General features: G+C 38.0%; 1 protein-coding gene across 1 annotated transcript; it reads left to right on the plus strand.

Moving 5' to 3' along the window:
- The first annotated feature begins 3,246 nt into the window (after window positions 1-3,246).
- Window positions 3,247-19,609, plus strand: LOC129262567 (mitogen-activated protein kinase 6-like). The gene is made up of 4 exons (XM_054900699.2): window positions 3,247-3,431; window positions 12,834-13,415; window positions 14,567-14,876; window positions 15,504-19,609. The coding sequence occupies exons 2-4, from the start codon at window positions 12,852-12,854 to the stop codon at window positions 16,895-16,897; spliced, it is 2,268 nt and encodes a 755-aa protein (XP_054756674.2). The 5' UTR covers window positions 3,247-3,431; window positions 12,834-12,851; the 3' UTR covers window positions 16,898-19,609.
- The last annotated feature ends 2,705 nt before the right edge of the window (window positions 19,610-22,314 follow it).

Consider the following 22,314-nt stretch of genomic DNA (forward strand, 5'->3'; position numbering starts at 1 on the left):
TAATGTGAGAGCTTGTAATATATTCAAATTCTCTCATTTGTGTGCTATATACCTGTAAGGTTATGGTGCCTTTGGTCAGTGGCGTACAGATGGGGGGCTTGCCCTCCCCCCCCCCCAAAAAAAAAAAAAAAAAAAAACTTTTTAATAACTTTTTAATAAGTTCTACCGATACGCCATATCTATAGCCCCTTCAAAATGTTTGGCTCATTATGGCACTGCCTGAAAGACATGAATCCTTTCCCGTTATGTATATATTGTTTTAGGATGTCTCCTATAGACCAGGGATTCTCAAATGGTGGCGCGCGCGCCATTTGTCATGTTTGTGGCGCACCGAGCCTTTCGGAGTGGCGCGTGGGAGCCGGTATAGAAAAAGAAAAAGCATTAGAAAATAAAAGGTTGATCTACTATTAATCTGGAATTGAGGTTTGATCATTTAATTACAAAGGGAAAATAAAAACTCAGCTCTTTTTGAAATCTAAATGCTATTTGATTTCCTCTGATTTGTGTAATCTATAGCATTCGATAACCCCTATTATGGAGGATCTATTTAATGTATTCATTTACGATTGGTACAAAGAGTCAAAGACTATGTACATAATATGTACATATGTACATAATATGTACATAGTCATTTTGCCTCCGACGAAGATTCTGCTAGGATCGAAAGCTTAGGCCCCTTTTTGACTTTCTAATTTACTCCATTGGCTCTCTTTTATTAGATAAGCAGTTTTCAGCAGCTTCTTTTTGCTACATAATATGTAAACATAGATTTGTGAACAGTGATTTTAATAATAACAATAATCATAATTACATTTTATTTACTCAGGGTAGCCATTTCGGTTAGGGACTTGCAGCGGGCCCTGCATTTCCATGTATATTATTACTACCCTTCTCCAATCTAAATGCTGAGCGCCAAGCAAGAAGGCAGAAGGTTCCATTCTTATATATATTTTTTTGTATGACTCTGTTGGGGATCGAACCCACGGCCTCCCGTTCATGAGGCTGACGCTCTACCACTAATCAACATACCCGGTTTGCTTTTCAAACACGACCCTCATCAAGAAGAAAATTTGATACAGAAACATAATAATTAACACTAATTTGAGCAAGTTCACTTATCATTTTTTTAAAATAAATTGTGTAGTATGTTGGTATTTTTATATCTTCTGTTGATTGAGAACCCCTCTCGGCCATTTAAAAGGCTTTCTACTTAAAGGACACGTCCACCCCAACAAAAATTTGATGTGAATAAAAAGGGAAAAATCCAACAAGCATAACACTGAAAAATTTCATCAAAATCGGATGTAAAACAAGAAAGTTATGACATTTTAAAGTTTTGCTTAATTTCAGAAAACAGTAGTTATATGCACATCCTGGTGGGTATGCAAATGAGGAGACTGATGACGACATCCACTCACTATTTCTTTTGTATTTTATTATATGAAATAGAGAATATTCTAATTTTCGCCTCATTGTCAAGCGAGACAACGATTAATTCCTCCCTGAACATGTGGAATGAGCATTGTTTCATACTATATGATTCAGTCAAGTCGGTCCTTATTGTCAAATCTATAAAAAATGAAAATATTGTATAATTCAAACAATAAAAAACAAAAGAAATAGTGAGTGAGGGACATCATCGAATGTCTCATTTGGGTTGTGCATATCACTGTTTTGTGAAAAATAAGCAAAACTTTAAATATTGTTATAACTTTCTTATTTTACATCCGATTTTTATGAAATTTTCAGCGTTTTGCTAGTTTGATTTTTCTCTATTTATTCAAATCAACATTTTTCTGGAACACTTGACCTTTAAGCTCTTCAGGTGATCCTGCATCCCCCCCCCCCCCAATACCACAATATTTCGCTCGTCGCGTGTTGGATAGTGGAGCAGTCCAGATTCTCAAAAAAAAATTTGACGCTTCAACAAAATTAATTGAGAATGGCTGCTATAGACAATCGATGTATGTCTTTTAAAGGCAACATAACCTTTGCACATAATGAAGGATTTGAACAAACTACAAGCTCTCCTCATTGATAATGTAAATCTTCTTGCTTGGGTTGACAATTTTTTTTTAAATTACTTATAAGGAGGCGCGATAGCTCAATCAGTAGAGCGGGGGTTTCGGATTCCGGTGACCCGGGTTCGATTCCCAAGTAGTACCCTTTGGTAAGGCATTTATCCTCATTACCAGGTCCGGCCTCGGAGAGGACCTTAAGCCGTTGGTCCCCTGGTTGCTTGCTCACAGGCATTCGTGCTTTCTTAGCAGTCAGGTAAAAAACCTTATTGGTACTATGAAGAAATATTCCATGCTAATTAAAAGATAACATATGAAATGAAAAAAAAATAAATTCAAGTAAATAAAAATGTAAATGAACTTAAAGCATAATGTGAAAATTATGGCCAAGATAATGAAAAGGCCAACAGGAGGTCTGCTAATTAGCACTAGAAATCTGATCATCTTATTTCTTATTTTCCACCATTTTGGCGCAAGCCTCTTTTTGAGCTCCCGACATAAACATTCCGCGATCGCTCAAGCATGAACAAAACTTTTTTTTAATGGCATTTGAACTGACTTCAGAGTATCGTTTTACAGACATCATGATTTGAAACAAAATTTTGATAGACTTTTAAAAACTGCATATGTATACGCACTGTGTAGGCCTACAACTTAAACCAGTAGTATTTCTTTATATTAATGTATTTGTTAAAAAAAAAATCCACCATGCAGATCAGATGGATTTACATTGTATTCAACGGTGTAATGAGACAAAAATTTTGAGGGGCCTATATAGACATGGCATATTGGGCAATTAAATTTGACATTTTTATAACAAAAATCTATTTTTTTATATAGATTTTTACATATATTCGGAGAATACTATACGTCTCTGGAGCTGTACATATACGAGGCTCCACTCGAATGGGGATATATACCGATGGGGCATGGCTGGGGATGATAGTAAAATGTCAGAAATTGTTAAATAAATCCCCAGAAACGACGGTTATTCCTGTCTAGTATTCAACCTAATTTATTATTGGGTTCACTTGTCGTTATTCCCGATAATGTCATGAATTAATGAAAATAAAACTCTATTCCTGTTCAACAATCTTCGGCAGTATATTCATGCGGCCATGGCTCAAAGTTCAGTTTTGACATAGAGATATATACTAATGATATACATCTCTATGAGTTTTGATCACCGTCTCTGAGCTCTGTTCCCTTTTCCTCCAGTTTTTTATTTACAGACACCGTACATACAGTATAGGATTGTGTTTGTTTTATCGAAATCGGGATGATGGCGTAAAGCGTAAAAGAGTTTCGTCACGTCGGTCGGGTAATTTGTCATCTAAAAAGGCTCATACAAACGTGGCAGATGTCAATTTCATATGAAAATCATCAATTATTGAAGGTTGTTTCTGTGTTATTGTAAGTATGTCAGTGCTATATAAAATATTTTAGATGTTCTCTTGAAATTCATGCATATAATTTGACTAATGATGACAATTTACATATCTTTTTCGGTGAGTGTGAGTGTCAAGCATACGGTATACAAATAGCGAATAGGCATGAGTGCGATGGTGCGAGATTTCGCATGAGGTGAAAGAAAGATGCTCTATTCAACGAGGCGTGAGCCGAGTTGAATAGAGCGTTTCTTTCTTTCACCGAATGCGAAATCTCGCACCATTGCACGAATAAGAATATTCGCTATTTGTGTTGTACAACGCCTCGGAATTTAGCGAAAATGTGATAATATAATAGTTTTTTTTTCTTATATCAAATTAAAATGATGGAAATTCTACTGCAGACAATTAACACAAATTTTGAGCCGCTGGCTAGCGTTGCGCACTTGAAGCAGCCAACATCGCGCATTTAATCAGTACGCGTTTACCGGCAATTGTGACGTCACAAAAGAGATCTATCGTTAAAGTTAATGCTGAGTGATATGATAATCAATTAACTTACCGTTGATGGAACTGTGCAGGTGTTCACAACACAACAGAAACAGCTGACTTGAACTGCAATCAAACATGGATTTTGGGTCAAACATGAAATCCACACAGCTTCCAAAGTCCAAACACGGATTCTGGGTCCAACATGAAATTCACACAGCTTAGTTCCAAACAGTGATTTTTAGGTCCAACATGAAATCCACCTCTTTAGTTCCAAACACTGATTTTAGGTCCAACATTAAATCCAAACAGTAAACTAGTTCCAATTAAACACGGATGCAAACAGTGTAATATAGTTCCAAACAGTAAAAAAATCCAACTCCAACCTTTTTTCAACATTTTTACAAAAATTTTCAAACTGAAAATTTTACTTTTCTGAGTTCACGTCCATGGCATAACGTTAGACTACAGCAAGCCTCGTATCTAATTTTGAGTTGAGCGATAGGGCTAGGCCTAGATCTAGAAATGTCTAACAAAGGGTCGAGGCTAGTCTATTTGTTGTAGAAAGTAACAGGCCCGTGAAAATGAAAATGTTGCACGGTATTCGATGACGATGTATTTTGGTGGATATTCAAATTATCCTGAAATATCAATTGTTCTTGGGAGAGAGACAGGATGGGTTCGTCAATTCCAGCAATCTCAAGATTCTCAGCATCGAGGGTTGCACTAGTACTAGTAGTAGCAGGTCTAGATTTGGGTCTATCGATAGGAGTTCCATGTCTACTTTGTGTCTGACTGGAGACAAGACCAGATCCCAGACCAGTGTCAGTGGGACAAGTTGAAGTGTGTGGTACAGGTCTAGATCTGGATCTAACGTGAGATAGGTCTAGGCCTAGGCCTACGTTAGATATGTTGCTTGGAGTTAGGCGTGGTCCTAGTCCTAGGACTCCTAATTTCTCTTCTTGCATTGATGATGCGATTTGGGCACTCATTTCTCTCTTCTTCTTCTTGCTTGTTTTTACATAGTTTTTTAGAGAGGACTCTGATCTGTGTCCAGTTACTTCCATGATATCTCGGGAAGCAATGCCTGCTTGATCGAGAATGGTCACTGTAGTCGCCCGCAGGCTATGGTTGGTGTAGTGAGCTGTGCACCCAGCACTCTTTGCGATGTTTTTCATTTTGTTTCCTAAGCTGTTTTGTCCGAGAGGTGCTTTGTCATACCAGGGTCCATTTTCTGGGGTCTTGGACTTTGGCCTTTGCCAGAAGTTTGTCAATTCGGGATTTAGCAAAGTTAGATATTTCATCAACGAGAATACTGGACATCTTTCAGATCCTTGCACCTCATACATTCGTCCACCAAACTTTTCATCTTCATTTTCTCGTCTTGACTTTGTTAGCGTGTCGCGATGCTCAAAATATCGAACTCCATCTTCGTCTTTTTGCAAGACATAATCATCAAATTGCATGAGATGAAGATTTTCACGACCTCTTTGTCCGAAATATGTCATGACATCAAGAAACACTTTGTTTTGTAGTCCAAGTGGTGTGTTTGTGTCCACTGCATCTGATTGAGCTATTTTTGCCATGTCACTATCAGATATGGCAGTTTTGTGTTGAACATATCCTTTGCCCTCCTTTTTCAGCTTTATCATCATGGCCTTGTAGATTTTCTGACTTTCTGGGAAATTCGCTGCGTCTGAAATATCCACACCTCTCACGGATTTGAAATGACGGCAAACGCCAAATCTAATGGCATGCATTGTCTTTTTGGCATAAAATGTGCCATCTTCCTTCCTCAGACCGGCATAGAAGCGACAAAGAAACTTGTCTAACTCATCCTTGGATAGTTTTTCCACGTCCTCGAGCGAGGTAGAAGCACATTTGGCAAATTCTTCCAGGCGACATTTTGCAAACTTGATACCGCGTTTTGTGTTTTTTGCATCCGCATCAGAGACAAGCTCCTCCAATTCTATATCGGTTAACAGTGCAAATGTAGGTGCTGCCATGGTAATCCGATTGTAAAATGCAAATAAATAATCCAAAAGTTAGATTAAGATCTAGATCTAGACCTAGGCCTAGCCCTCTTGTCCGCAACGTTAACGAGCTACTGTGAATGTGATCTAGATCGTAAAAAGGTAGTTGCTAGTAGCAATGCGCATGCTTACTTGCATACCTAATTTTTGTCATTACGTAGCACGAGTATTCGCGCATTTATCTAGCTTTGTGACGTCACCTCCTAAAGCCGTGCAACGGTACATTTTGGACGGTACATTTTGGATGGTACGTCTTTTGTGCAACGGTACGAATGTTTGACATTCAGCCTCCCATTTGCTCGCGTACAACAAGCTAAGTAGGCGTTGTACAATACCGTACGTACCGTACGGTACGGTACCGGTACGGTTCTGTGATGATGATGTGACACTCACACACCACTTCTTCTTCTTCCTATATAAGTACATACCACCTGTGGTGTATTGTCGTACTGTATTGTGGACTTGAATGCTGAGTGCTGAGTATCCACCGTTGAAGTTGTGGTAAAAAATAAAAATGAAAAAAAATAAAGCCAACATATTATTTACATATTTACAAACAAATGCAGACTAACATAGTCTGACATGTTGCACCTCACTCTTGAGTCTTGAATATGTTTGCTGAGGTGCTGTCTACGGCGTCCTGAGGTAGGGAATTCCATAACCTGGCAGTGGCAGGAAAGAAGGAATTTTTGTAACATTCCGTATTTGCAAATGGAATCATGAGTTTTTGAGAATGACCTCGGGATTTGAAGGATGAGTGTTTCAGTTGTTGCTTGACAAGATTATTAATGATGCGATACATTAGTAGAGTCTTGGCTTGGGCCCTATGCTCTTGAAGGGTTTGCCACTGTAGTTGTCGAAGCATAGCAGAAATGCTGCTTGTACTTTTTTGTAGTTCGGTAGTCGTGACAAACATAGCGTGCGTACCTGTGTTGTATCATTTCCAGATTTCTGATTTTTGACTTGTGCGACTTCTAATCTTAGCCTAGACAGCTGGCAGCCGTCTGTTTCAAGGAGTTTTTTAACATTTTTTTTTTTTAATTTCTCCTCATACACAGACGGCTCGCTATCGTGCAGCCACCATTAGGGGACTTACAATGCAAAATCCCCCCGTCGGGGCTCTTCAATTTTTGTCTTTTGTCAATGAATCAAACTTTTGAAAATTAACGCGACCGAAATGCAAATTAATATTCCCTCTTGGCATCCAAAAAAACGGGGAAAATCAAGTTAAAAGGAACAAAAACAGTGACTTACCTCGGCTGTCGCACAACTTCACTGCCCTGTTTTATCCGAACTTAATACACATAAACATATGGCCATTGGCATTGAGTCCCCTGTACAGATCGCGCTAGAACTTCGGTCTCTGTATTTGGTGAGTGAAGCCAACGGAGTTCAGCTGAACAACCAACATAACAGAGACTACCTCGAGCGAAGTTCGTGCAGGCTCTACTCCACTTCACTACCGCTACACTACGCTCCACCTACCCGAACTTCGAGACCATGAATTCGATCGGATATGGCGAGTGACAAAAGGTGGGATTTTATGGTTGGAAAATATAAAATTCATGCAACATCACGATCTTTAAAAACAAGTACAACTAATATTCTTACTTTACACAAAGTTTCGCTTCTTTTTCATGCTTCTATCAGTCTCAAAATTGGTGATTTAGAGCCAACATGAAGTTCCTCACACGTATAAACAATTCGCTGCCGATTTCAAAACATCACATGCGCGAGGGTCCGAGCTCGGACCGGACCCGGTGCCTCCCGCATGCGATGTTTTTAATTCGGCAGCGCATTAATATTTATACGTGTGAGGAACTTCATGTTGGCTATAAATCACCAATTTTGAGACTGATAGAAGCATGGAAAAGAAGTGAAGCTTTGTGTAAAGTAAGAATATTAGTTGTACTTGTTTTTAAAGATCGTGATGTTGCATGAATTTTATATTTTCCCACCATAAAATCTCACCTTTTGTCACTCAGAATATCCGATCGAATTCATGGTCTCGAAGTTAGGGTAGGTGGAGCGTAGTGTAGCGGTAGTGAAGTGGAGTGGAGCCTGCACGAACTTCGCTCGAGGTAAACAGAGACCGAAGCTTTTGGTCTAATCTTAGCCTTGAGGACTCCGTGATTAGGATTTTGATATTGTCATTTGATTACGAAGCCTTGAAACAAATATGATCACGGAGTCCTCAAGGCTATGTGCGACTGCGAGGTTAGAATGTTACTACTACTAGTATTACTATACTAGACAGCTGAGCTGGAGGAGTTTTTTAACATTTCTAAATTTTTTAAATTTCTCCTCGTACACAGACGGCTCGCTATCGTGTACTTGGGCAAAGTTCGTGCAGCCTGCAGGCTCCACTTCACTACCGCTACACTACGCTCCACACTACCCAAACTTCGGGACGGTGAACCAGTTCGGATATACCGAGTGACAAAGGTGGGATGGAATGATGGTTGTAAAAATTACAGAAAAAAAATATAGCGAGAAAGATAAATAGCTTAATATCTTACTCTACACCTGCATTTCACTCCGTGTCCATCCTCCAGTTATCCTCAAAATTGGTGATTTTGGGCCAGTATCAAATTCCTCACACGTATTATTCACGGCCGATTTCAAAACATTGACTGTATGCGCGTATCAAGTGGACCTTCCTAACAGCAACACTGATGTGTGTTGCTGCCCTCTACGTTTGTTGCATACAATGTTTTGAAATCGGCCGTGAATAATACGTGTGAGAAATTTGATACTGGCCCAAAATCACCAATTTTGAGGATAACCGGAGGATGGACACGGAGTGAAATAGGGGTGTAGATTAAGATATTAAGCTATTTACCTTTCTCGTTTTATATTTTTTTGTAATTTTTACAATAAACCATCATTCCATCCCCCCTTTGTCACTCGGTATATCCGAACTGGTTCACCATCCCGAAGTTCGGGTAGGTGGAGCGTAGGGTAGTGAAGTGGAGTGGAGCCTGCATGAACTTCGCTCGAGGTAGCTATCGTGCAGCCACCATTAGGGGCGCAGCGGGGGTTAACAATCGAAATCCCCCCGATGGGGCTCATCGATTTTTGTCTTTATTTCCTAAAAGTATCTAGATTCTATAAAAAGAACTGGACCAAAACAAAGATTATTCCGTTTTGGCCTGAAATGCACCAAAACAGGAAAAAATAAACTTAAAAGGGGAAAAAACAGTGACTTACTTCGGCTGTCGCGCAACTCCCTCTTCCCTGTTTGATCGAACTTAATACATAAACATATGGCCATTGAGTCCCTGTACAGATAGAGTTAGAACTTCGGTCTCTGTAATTGGTGAGTGGAGCCAACGGAGTTCAGCGGAACAACCAACATAACAGAGACCGAAGCAGCGAAGCTTTTGGTCTAGAATGTTACTAGATCTAGACTATACAGTGCGTATAAAAAAAACGGGACAGATTTGAAAAGTCTATAAAATTTTTGTTTCAAATTATGATGTCTATGTTTTGGTGTCAATATGTGCTCTGAGGTCTTATCTTTCAAATGCCATAAACATTTTTTTTAGTTTCGTTCATGCTTGAGTGAACACAGAATATTTTTGTCTGGGGTTAAAAAAGAGGCTTGCGCCAAAATGGCATAAAATGATAAATATGATGATCGGACTTCTTGCTAATCAGCAAACTTCTTCTTAACCTTTTCATTATCTTTGCCATAATTTTCAAATTATGCGGTCAAAATTCATTTTCAAATCTATTTATTTCCTTGAATTGTTCTGTTTCTTTTTAATATGCTCTTTTTTAGCTTTGAATATTCCTTCTTCAAGCAAAAACAATTTTTTTTCAACCAAAGTATTGGAGAGCTTGTATTTTTTTTCAAATCCTTCCATTGTGTGCTACAAAGGTTATGGTGCCTTTTGAACAGTGCCATACAGATGGGCGGGGGCTCGGGGATGTTCCCCCCCCCCCCCTCAATTAAAAAAAAATCATGACCAAGAAAAAAGTGGAAAGAAAATAAAAAGAAAGAAAGAAAGTAAAATATGATATTATTTTCTGATTATGTCAAAATCTTTCACAAAATTTGATATTGTAATAAGAAAGTGGGAATATTTGCGTGCTTGCTTAGCTCGCTCACAAATTTTTAATACATTTTACCCGATCTGCCATATCCAGCTCCTTCAAAATTGACTCAATACACCATTGTAATTGAAAGAAATGAATCCCTTCCTGTTTGTCCTGTCAAGCGTTTAATTAAACTTGGTCAAGGAATCAATAACCCCTTGAAAAATGGATTCATGTCTTTTAAAGGTGCCATAACATAATTTGTTTCAAATTATAAAAGGATTTGAATAATTACAAGTTTAATGCAAATCTTCTTGCTTGGGTTGACAAAAAAGTCTTCTTTTTCTTACTTATGAAGGAAAATTCAAAGGTAAAAGAAATTCAAATGAAAAAACAAAATAATTCAAGTAAATAAATAAATTTGTAATTTGACAGCATAATTGTAAAATTATGGCATAGATAACTAAAAGGTTAAGAGGAAGTCTGCTGATTAGCAAGAAGTCTGATCATCATATTACTCATATTCTGCCATTCTGGCGCAAGCCTCTTTTTGAACCCCCGACAAAAACGTCCTGTGTTTGCTCAAGCATGAACAAAATTTACATTTTTTTTATTGCATTTCAAAGATAAGATTTCAGAGCATCTATTAACATCAAATAAAGATATCATAATTTGAAACAATTTTTTTATAGACTTTTCAAAACTGTCCCGTTTTTTTTTATACGCACTGTAGATGGGTTCTGGGACTGTGTGTAGCCAGGAGGCTACAGAAGAAGAAGAAGAGGCTCCTAGAGGCTGTTCACACCGCAAGGGGGGACCGTGGGCGGACCGTGGATCGCGCTATCGTAGCGCGATCCACGGTCCGCCCATTGGCATTCGCCGGATTCACACCGCAGTGAGATAGCGCGGTCTATCGTAGCACCCCCTTTTTTGAGAGGTCCTGTTGCCGTGACGTCATGAGGTCAGAGCGGTCAAAGATTTCGCGCGCTATTACGAACCCGTACTAGTTAGTTGAGAGCTCGATATCGCTGTGCCTATTATGCTAGCCGGCCTACGTTTATTTCATGGCGTTGTAGAACGATGACTTCCGGCGTGCTATCGTAGCTCGGGTTCACACCGGCAGAGATAGCGCGATCTAGCGCGCGCTAGACCGCGCTATCTCTCGTGGACCACCCCCAAGAGGTGCTCCAGTGGCACGCCGTTTTGGCTCGCCGTGGCTCGCTGTTGGGCGGACCGAAACGACGTTGTACCTTCCACACCGCAGAGATAGCGCGATCTAGCGCGGGCTATCTCTGCCGGTCTGAACAGGCTCCTAGAGAGTACAAATCTTTCACTAACGTGTGCTTACTCTCCACAGCCGGAGCCAGGTATTGCGTCCCATTGATGTGCGCGTATGTACCGCAAAAAAACCTGAAATTTTTGCCCCCGAGATTTCTACTTTCCTTCTAAAAGATCTAGCCCTAAATCATGTAAATGGGATACAAATTAATTTCCGACATTTATACAATATTGATTCTATTTTTAAACAAAGAATTCATTAAAAAAACAAAAAATATCTTGAAAAGACGGGGAAGACTTGCAGCGATGTTTATGTCACTCCTTGTTCTCTTTTGTCTTTCGCCAAGTTACAAGACGCACATCCTCGATGTGCGTCTTGTAACTTGGCGAAAATTTGAGGGTCTCCGGAACGGGAAAAAATTGGAAACTCTATGGCTGCCTTGAATTGGTGATGCTCTGGAACGGAAATTTAGGCTGAAAATGGGGTCTCAACCGCGGCACATAGGCATCATACATTTATATTGAGTACCCCCCTGGGACCACCCCTGGGTAAAATGTATAGGGCATTGGCTAGCTGTGCTAGGCCTAGGTCTGTACTATTGGCAGTAGAGGCACACAGTCGATACTGGATTTAAAGACTCCAATGTGGGAGAATTTGAGACTTAGCCTTTGAAAAAGGGTGAAAAAAACAACAACATGGTAGCTATAAAATTACAGAAAGAAAACTCCCGAGTAGAGCCATAATAATTCATGATTCATTATTCATAGGCCTAGCCAAGGCAAAATGCCAAATTTTGTATCACTCAACTCACTGAGGTCAAAGCCCATCTATGTGTGGATATATTATGGATGATAACTTTTAAAATGTTCGTAAAACAAAACTCAAAAGTAGACTGCATTTTTTTAAAGATCTAACTTTAGACTTTGATCTGAAGAGGAGTAATGTTTCACCCTGTTCATGATGAATTTGCTTAGCCTGGCTCTCCCTCTTTGAACAAAAAAATACTGTTTCTGAAATTGAATACCCAAATTATGTACAAAAGTCTCTGATACTGGTGATAAATCTCTTGAATGGGAGAGAGTCTACAAAACTGGCCGTGGCCCGTGCGTCTTCTACATGACAGAGACAGGAAATTTTGGCCCAGAGTTCAGAAACTGCCACCCAATCTCCCCCTCCCCCACAAAAAATAAGAAAACTCACTATCTGCTGAATTAAAAAACATCCCCATTTGCTTAAAAATAGTTAGAAACTAATGACAATATGACATTGAACTTGGTCCGAAAGATGATGTGTTCGAATACAGCTTCATTCTCTTCAAGGCATACCTGTATAATGGTGCTTTTTGACAGACAGCCATTCATCATTGTTAAAGTTTGAATGAATATATTTTTTTCTTGTATTATTTGCTCCAAAGCATCTTGAGTTGATTATCTTATTAAGATTTAAAATGGAAAGTTTGCTGTACATTATTTTATTATTATTATTCTTATTGTTATTATTATATTCATTATTATTATTATCATCATTATCATTATCATTAGTATAAGTATTATTTTTAGTATTATTATTGATTTCTTCTCAACAGGTAGATTGTGGTAAGAGTATGGCTAGGTTAGCTTCTCCATCTGAAGGGCCATACCTTCCCCATGGCATTGGATCTAGATTCTGCGACCTTCGACCTCTGGGATATGGCAGCGGTGGTACAGTCTTCTCCGCTGTGGACAGCGAGTGTGACAAGAGTGTGGCGATCAAGCGCATTTCGCTTGCTGACAAGAAAGGCTGCCGCTCGGCCCTGAGAGAAATCCGCATCCTCCGGAAGCTTCAGCACGAGAACATCGTGAAGATATACGATGTAATATTTGATGGGAATTCTGACAACCCTGAAGATGAGGATATCAGCATCCCATCTGAGCTTAGAATGCTCTGTATTGTACAGGAGTTGGTTGATGCAGACCTAAGGGTGGTGATGGAACATCAACGAATCAGCAATGAACATGTTCGACTGTTTGCATATCAGCTGATAAGAGGGTTGAAGTATCTACACAGTGCTAATGTCTTGCATAGGGATCTCAAGCCTGAGAATGTCTTGATCAATCAGGAAGACTTGGTTCTCAAGATCGGGGACTTTGGAATGGCGAGAATTGTCGACCCAGATTATTCACATAAAGTAAGTGAAAAAATATTTTTATGAAATAATTTTCAAGTCATATTAAATAATTTACATGTATCCATAAGAAGGTCATGAAGTAGCAGATAAATGAAACAAAATATGTATTGCACAAATTTTTCAGAGATGGTATTACCCAGATTTTTGTCATGAATTGTTACTGCCAAACAGAAATCAGGTGTTTTGTTTCATAATCACATCTGTATGGAACTGTACAAGCAGCTTGAAAAAAAAAAACCTTTCCTTGTATGTATTCCAAAATATACTAATACATATATAAGGGTAGAAATTATTGTAAAGACCTCAATTTACATTTATTAGAAAAGTTGCTCAGTGTACTCCACAATATAATACAGTCTCAATAAGATTTTTATGTCAGGTGAAGGAGTAACTGTAAAATATATTGTGAATGCTTAATTCTGTTTCAGTAAAACCTCAGATATGATAAAACATGGTACTCAAAGATGATTTCATCTAGTGATTAGCAAGAAGAATTAAACTAAGATTTTAAGGTCCGTACTTTGAAGTCTGGTTTAACTTAGACCATGGTCTAACTCTGTACTAAAATTATGGGGAGCCAAAAATGTCAAAATTTTGTTTTTATTTCATGTTTCTCATGTTTACTGTGCTCCTCCCTGATTCTTTAAAGGTGAAGACAACAATCTTACTTATCTTCTCCCATACATTTAAGAATGATTTGAGAGTCAATGAGCTGATACATTTGAACCGCTACTGTAAAGGATTTATGCAACTATTGGCTATCTATAGTTAAACCACAACTTTAAACCAGAGTTCAGATTAAACCCGACTTCAGAATATGGGCTTAAAGTGTCTTAGCCTCATCAAAATGAATAGTAAACAACAGTGGGGCATTCATTAGTGAAATACAAGAGAAATATCTTAACCTGTAAACTGTGTGCCTATCACCATGGTATTGTACATGTATGCTGAAAAGATAGATGTACTTCAACGTAAGTCAAATATAAAGGTTATTGCACTTGTTCAAGAAATACTCGGAAATTCTCTGGGTTTCACAGTGGAACCTCAGATGATCTCTCCCAGGTATCTTTATAAAATGCAGACAATTTTAGTGGGTTTCAGTTCATTTTGTACACATACTGAACAGGACCATAAAACAATTGTTTCTACAGGGCTACCTCACACAGAATGTGTCCACCCAGTGGTACCGTTCACCAGAGCTGGTTCTCCAACCCACTGATTACACCAAGGCCATTGACCTCTGGTCTGCTGGATGCATCCTGGCAGAGATGGTCACAGGCAAACCTTTATTTCCTGGGGACCACGATCTGGAGCTGATGATGCTGATCCTGGATTCTATACAGCTCAATGACAGGGACCTCAATGAAATACTTTGCACCCTTCCAAGCAAACTGCTGAAAAACTACAATGGCTATCCGAGACATCCACTCAAAGAGATGCTCTCTAACTTAGACTGCCATGGTATGTGAAGAGTGTCAAAATGTTTGTTGATATATCTATCTTTAATAGGACCTCATGTTGCAAAGTAGATACATATGGACTTGCATGTAGGTGTATAAACTTCAGAAGTTAATTGCAAATTTATGTTTAGAAATAAGGAATAATTGTATTTGTAATCTAGATATGATAAAGATCATGATAATGTTAAAGATGGTGATGATGATGATGATGATGATGGTGATAATGATGAAGATGTTGATGATGGTAGTGATGGTGATGTTGATAAGGAGGATAATAGTTATGCCGATGATGATAGTTATGATACTGATCTCCCTTTAAATAATTACTATTTTAGTACTAAGCTTAATCTTTATAATGATGATAATGACGATAATGATGACAGGGATAAAAAAAGAGAAAGCATTCAAAGTTACTCCATTATTACCATATGTCTCGTACATGTACTTCCAACATGGCAAATGAAGCAAGCATTTTAGCTTTCCTGTGTCTGGTAAGTGACTATTGAGTTAATTGCCAAGTGACATATATGCAGAATTTGACATACTAAAAGAAGGGTTTTTTTTTTCAGCGTTGCACCTTGTTAATACATGTAATTTCACTATTAATCCTCTCTTTCTCTCAATACAGCTCTTGATTTGCTGCTTGCCATGTTAACCTTTGACCCGTCAGCGAGAATCACAGCTGAGGAGGCTCTGAGAAGTCCATACTTCAAAATGTATTCATGCATCAGGGATGAACCAATAGCTACACATCCTTTCCACATTGAAAATGAAATAGATGACCTGCCACCTATTGTTATTAAGAAAATAATTCTTGAGGAATGCCAGGAGAGGACGTATACTGATGTGCCATTTAGTGTTCAAACTGAGAATGTTTGTGATGAGAGGGAAGACAATTCCAGTGGCAGTTCAGACCTACTGCAGTCTGACTCCAATGGAGGTTTGGGTTCAAGCAGTGATGAAGAAGTGAAGGAAGCATGTATAGACAATGCATTCTTGAATAGGATGGTAAGCGTGGGCAACAATAGGAGTGACGGTAGTGAGAAGAATGAGACAGAAGAGAGCGAGAAGTCTGATGATGAGGAGAAAGAGGCTAAGTGGGAGGATTTCAAGGAAATGATGTCCAAGGATCCAAATAATCTGGAGGATAGAGACGACCAGGAAGGAGACACCTTTGAAAAAGGTTCTGTTGAGTCGGATAATGAAGGTAGTGAAAAGTCAGAAGCAGATGACCAGATCAGAGAGAAGGGCAACAATCAAGATGATGAAGAAAAGAGAGGATCAAAGGAAGATCTTCTGATGGAGAAATCTGAAGACTATGACACAGGAGACAACAATAAGAAAGAAGAAGAGAAAACAGAGGAAGGGGCTGTGTCCAAGACAGAAAGGAAAGAAAGTCTTGTATTTATGGATTATGAGGCTGTAGAGAAAGCCTTTGGTGATAAGTTGCAGAAGGAGAAGCTGAATGAACAGCTCTGCAACAGAGAATCCGAAGATGGAAGTGTCAGGAAGAAGGAAACTGGTGAGAACAAAGAGTTAGATTTAATTGACACTAAAGATATCTTGCTGGAACAGCAGAAGAGTAAAGGAAAGACACTGGATGACTGTCTAGAGCTTGGCATGTTGAGGCTGAGCGAAACTTCACCTACCCCAAAGAACACAGATGTGGTGCTGGACAAACAGCTCAATGTCCTTGATGAATCCAAAGGCAACCAGGAATTCAATGACAAGAGTGAGTTTGTGGAACAAATAAGAACAGACAACACAGCTGTGTACAATGAAAAGGTCAATGAGCTTGAGAAAGTGCTATGCAACACACAAACTGAGAAGAAACAAAGTAGGCCAAAGAAGCCTGACCTCAAGGAGGTCCTCTATGTGGACATCCCTAAGGCTTCAGCTAGTATTTCACCCAGGAGTTCCCCTAGGGGACAGGGTAAGGAGACGACACGGAGAAATAGTCTGTCTCCAAGAGAAAGGAGTGTTAGGCCAAAGAAACGAGATTGGTATTACTCTAAACATTAACCTTTATTTTGTGTGCATTTTATCTACATTGATTTATACTTTGATATGGACCATTTTATCAAAGAATGTCAATCATCTCTCATTCTCACTATAAGTGACATTAAATTCAACATGAATTATGAAATAAACTCATGGTGCTCCCAGGACAAGTTCAATTGAATTCCAGGTAAAAGTTGAGATCTATTCCAAAGTGGCTAAAAATCAGTTTAAGTAACAAAGAGAGACTGTCAAAACTGATTGATAAGTGTCTGTTTGAAATAAAATACAAAATCAATAATTCACAATTTACGAAATCCCTGTAAGGCCTAATTTGTCCAAAGTATTTTTTTCTTTCAACAATACAATAAGATATGAATCATCATCATTATTCTATTCGCACAAACATGGAGTCTTCTTTTTTTTCTACCATGCTTTATATTTGATGTCAAGATCAGTGGCATACTGTACTGTTATCCCTGAACATAATTTGTTAGCCTGATTAGTTTGGTTTTGTTTCTCGATATTAGGGCCCCGCCTTACAAAGAGATGTGATTGATCTCATCAATACCAACTACGGGAAGCCTGTAGCACCATCATGTTTGATGCAGTAGTCCCTTCAAAAGTGTCCCTCAAATCTGTCAAACACTCATGCATGTATAATTGTTTTGACCAACCAGTATAGTCCTCTGTCTACATAGGGACAGTGAGGGCATCCCCTTGATAAAGAATTATTGCATTGCTGGCTTTCCATATTAATTTATTAAGTAGATAATCACAAATCACATGGCCTAGAACATGTGAAATTCCACATTATTTACTGATAAAAACTGAGTTAAAGATCAAGATATAACATATTTTAATTGATTTAATTTTATGTTCATTAAAATGATTGCATAGAATGGCAGCTCAAATGTTTTTATTTTTATTTGACAAATATAAGTGTACTTGCTGCTGAAGAATACTTTGTCCAATTTTGATATTTGTTGTAAGCTATTGGCATGTCACACAATGCTTTCTTAACATTATATCTGATATAGAAATTAAGTATTACTTGTGTATTTTTTGGTGAGCACTTTGAAGTCCTACATTTCAAACATTGTCTGCTGCCCTGAAATCATTGATTTCATTTTGAGTATATATTTTGTGTATTTCTTGCCATTTTATTTCCCAAATAATGCCACTTCTTAAATCTGTACAGTGAAGAGTTTGTTGTGTTAATTCTCATAAATAAACTGAACCCTGATTTTTTTTGTATCTTGGTTTTATGAAGTGAAATCCTACTTGATATGAAAATATGACCAGAGACTTGTAGCTTGTTGTTCTCTTACACAAAACTGAGTAATAAAAAGCTTATATTGCATATTTAAAAAAACTTAAACTCTTAAATGAAAATCACACTCTTCGTCATCCTTCTCTTTTTTTCCTCCTCATTACACTCTTCCTCTCCTTTTTTTTTTCTTTTTGTCCTCCTCCCATTACTCCCCATTTTCCTTTACCTTTTAAATGCCCTTTGAACAATATTTCTATTGTTTTTCAAGTCTAATAATCTTAACAGTAGTAGACTGTTATATGAATAGTTTTCTTGGAAGTTTGTGAAGTATCATTCATAGATGAACTTTTTTCTCTCTCCCTCTTCAGACACTTAGACATGCCCATTCAACTCTTTCACATGCTTGGGGAAATTAAATCTGTGAGGTATTTGTGTGTATCATTCATTGCCAATATGGACTTTGGCTTGAGTTTATTCTCAAAATGTGTGTGGTTGCACATTAAAAAGTAGATACTTTGATTGCATGTTGGTGCCTCTCATGTTTGATAGTTATGTTGTCATTAACATTTCGTATTGTTATTGTTTCTGTTGTATTTTATTCAATGCTCTGTTATTTTTACTTATTTTTTTGTGAAACAATTAGAGAAATTGTGCCATTTACCCAAATACTGTGCAATGTAGGTATAAATTTTGTGATTTGTATTCCAATATCACTTCCAGTGATGATATTTTATTCCCATTGATCATCTTTTGGAAAGGAGATGAAGTCGTGTAATCGTAATTTGTATCTTAGAAAAAAACAAAAAAACAATGGCCACGGAAGTGTGGGGGGGGGGGGCTTCAGCCCCCACTTTTTTCCAAAACCGTGTACAAAAAAGTAAAAATGACTATATGATTGTGATTTTTTGCATGGTCAGCCCCCCCCCCCCACTTTGAAAACCATTCCGCGGCCCCTGAAAATAATGACATTATTAAAACAAATAGTCATTTTTAAAGTGAACTACCATATACTTCAAAGTAAAGTTCTCAAATCATTTTTATGATGACCATCAAGGTTTTTTTAAAGAGCATTTAAGCCATGAATATGAAAACAACATTCAGTTTTTGCATCTCAGAACATGTATGCTTGGGTATCTTTTTTCTTAAGAGATTTGTAGGTTGTATCAAATTAATGTTCTTTTCCTCCAGAAATTTTCTCAAGATTTTATGAGAAGAAAACTTATTTCTTTGATTTGATTAGGATCATTTTTAAAAGCTTGGGCGAAGAAAATTGTGCTTGCTATTTATCAATTTCATTGAATTTACTCTCTTTTTTTTTTGGGGGGGGGGGTGAAATTACTTTTATTTATTGAAGATATAAGATCATGTATGGAAGAAATACATTTTAAGAAAGTACCTCACATTTAACTTTGTATCAATTCAAAAATTAAACATCATTTGTGATGTTTGTTCACAAATTCAAATGATTCTCTTGTCTCTTTCTCATTTTGTACATTCTCTGTCTGTCCTAGTAGGAAGTTCCCTTATATTTAAAACAACCACGGGATTATAGGATTATAGATACGTTATTACACAATAACTTCTCTGATTTGTAGTGGTTGTAAGATTTGTATCATATATGATTATTTAGTTAAGTATGTAAAGAAAGATAGAGAGGGAAAAAAGAGAGGGGGCGAGATAAGAGAGAGAGACAGACAAAGAAAGGAAGAGCGTGAGAGGGGGGGGGGGGAGAAGGAAGAGATTGAGATGACTGGAGCCAATCGCCAGAAAACTGGTTACCTAGAAAATATTTTTTGTGAGTGTCAAGGGAATACAGCTTTTGAAAACGAATTGGAATCCAATGCAAATGCATGAAAATATTTTTTTAAGAGAAATAAATTTATTTTCCATAAGCATGGCACTTCTGGAGAGCGTTTCGTCAACATTTGTCATCTTGACAAGATCTGAAAACTTTCCTTGATTTTGTTGGCTGATAAGCTAAGCACATGTGTCTGACTGTTGCTATGGTAACTGTCGGATTAATCAGACTTTTGTCTGTTTAAAACATCCGACAAATCCGTTAAAGGGATGGTCCAGGCTGGAGATATTTATATCTCAATAAATAGAGTAAAATTCACAGAGCAAAATGCTGAAAGTTTGATCAAAAATCGGATAACAAATATAAACGAAGTTATTGAATTGTAAAGATTTGCATTATCCCCGTGAAACAGTTCTAGGCATGTCTTTATGAATATTCATTAGGTTGGCTGATGATGTAATTGGATTGACAACTGAATAAGTGCATTAGTTATCAACCGCGTAGCCAGGATTACATTTTGGAGGGGGTGGTAAATGCACGCGAAGCGTGCCAACACTTACAGAGCGCGCGAAGTGAGCTCCCTAGGGGGTGGGTGCAGGAGGGAAGCTTTTGGTGTTTCATAAATTGAAATGAAAAGGAGCCGTCTCTCTTGTCTCTAGTACCTATATCAGCTCCAATTCAGTTGACTATATTGTGATTTTGAACCTTGTTTTCAAATGTGATTGTGAACGCACAAAAAAGGAATACAATGGAGGAAATTAAAATGATAATAACCCCGCGCGAAGCGCAGAAGCTAAAGCGTTTTATCAATTTTTTTTGCCATGAAAAGGGTCTCGAGAAAAGGGTATTCTGAAAGATTTATTGAATACTTCCCTTGGAAAGATCAGATTTGATTACAAACAATTTAGCGACAGTGCATATCTTTAACTCGCAAAACAGAGGAGAAGAAGTGTAGATGCCGGGAGGAAGATATTCCTCCCCGCGCAGAGCAATGAAACTCTGAAATTTCAAAGGGCGGACGTTTCATCAAATGCAGATATCTCTAATACCCCCATCGGCTCTCATTCAATTGATTTTCTAAGATTATTGAACTTCATTATAGGAAAATAGTGCGCAAAAAATTGAAACTTCTGTGATTTATTGAAATTATATAAAAAAGGATGCCTAATTTCTTTGACTTATCCTTAAGCGCTTCATTTTGAATTATAAAGAACTTAAGTGACATTCAAAATTTCAAACTGAGGGCGCAAAACAGGACAGGTGATGAATGTGCAGGGAAATAACATGAAGTTTAATAGAATTTGATAAAACAATATTGTACTTTTTTTTTAATACGACACGAATTTTATACCTTCCTCTTTTTAAATCTGGAACCTGTTTGCCCCAAGATCATGGTTGTTTAGTAATGAGCTGAAAAGCGGGAAAAGTTGACTTTATGGAGGTGACGGCAGAAATTGATATAAAGATTTTACCCTCCCGCCGCCGACCCGACCAGAAGTTGCGCGATCAATAAAAAAAAAGATAACTTCTTATACTAATATTTGAACTTTTGAACTGGCAAGAAACACATATAGCTGAGGTGGAAAAACAGGGTTAGAGAAAGGGTGGGGGAAACAATGGAGAAATTCAATATTTTCATTTAACCGCGCGCAGCGCGGAAGCAAAATTCATATATAAATTTAGAGCAAGAGTGAAGGAGTTTCTATTTTGAGAAAAAAAAAAAGAATAAAAAGAAAAGAAAAAAACACAAAGCTACGTTTCTCCCCTTTCGTCCCTTCCTTTTTCCTTTTCTCATCTCTTTTTTCCCTTGTTTTTGGGGACGTTTTTTTGGGGGGGCGACCGCCCCCACCGCCCCCCCTGGCTACGTGCCTGTTAGTTATCTATTGCCGCAACCTTTTTCATCAAAATGGAGACACATCATTTACACATGTATATGAAAAGAATGAAATGTAATAACACAAGAAAAGGGAAAGTGGGGATGTGACATCATCAGCCCACCTAATGAATATTCATGACGATGTGCATATAACTTTTTACAAAATATTGATAAACTTTGGAATTCATTAACTTCGTTACTTATTAATAATAATAGTAAGTTCTTGTATAGCGCATAACACATTATGAATAACGTCTCTATGCGCTTCTGAAGGACTTGGATATTATAACCCCGGCTGTAGCTCAAGCAGCCTTCCAGCGCTCGGCATTTTAAGGAATAAATTCCTGCCAGGTACCCATTCACCTCACCTGGGTTGAGTGTAGCACAATGTGGATAAATTTCTTGCTGAAGGAAACTACACCATGGCTGGGATTTGAACCCACGACCCTCTGCTTCAAAGTCCGGAGGCTAATCCACTGGGCCACAACGCTTAT

The sequence above is a fragment of the Lytechinus pictus genome, chromosome 5 (assembly GCF_037042905.1).
Source record: "Lytechinus pictus isolate F3 Inbred chromosome 5, Lp3.0, whole genome shotgun sequence".
Lineage (NCBI taxonomy): Eukaryota > Metazoa > Echinodermata > Echinoidea > Temnopleuroida > Toxopneustidae > Lytechinus > Lytechinus pictus.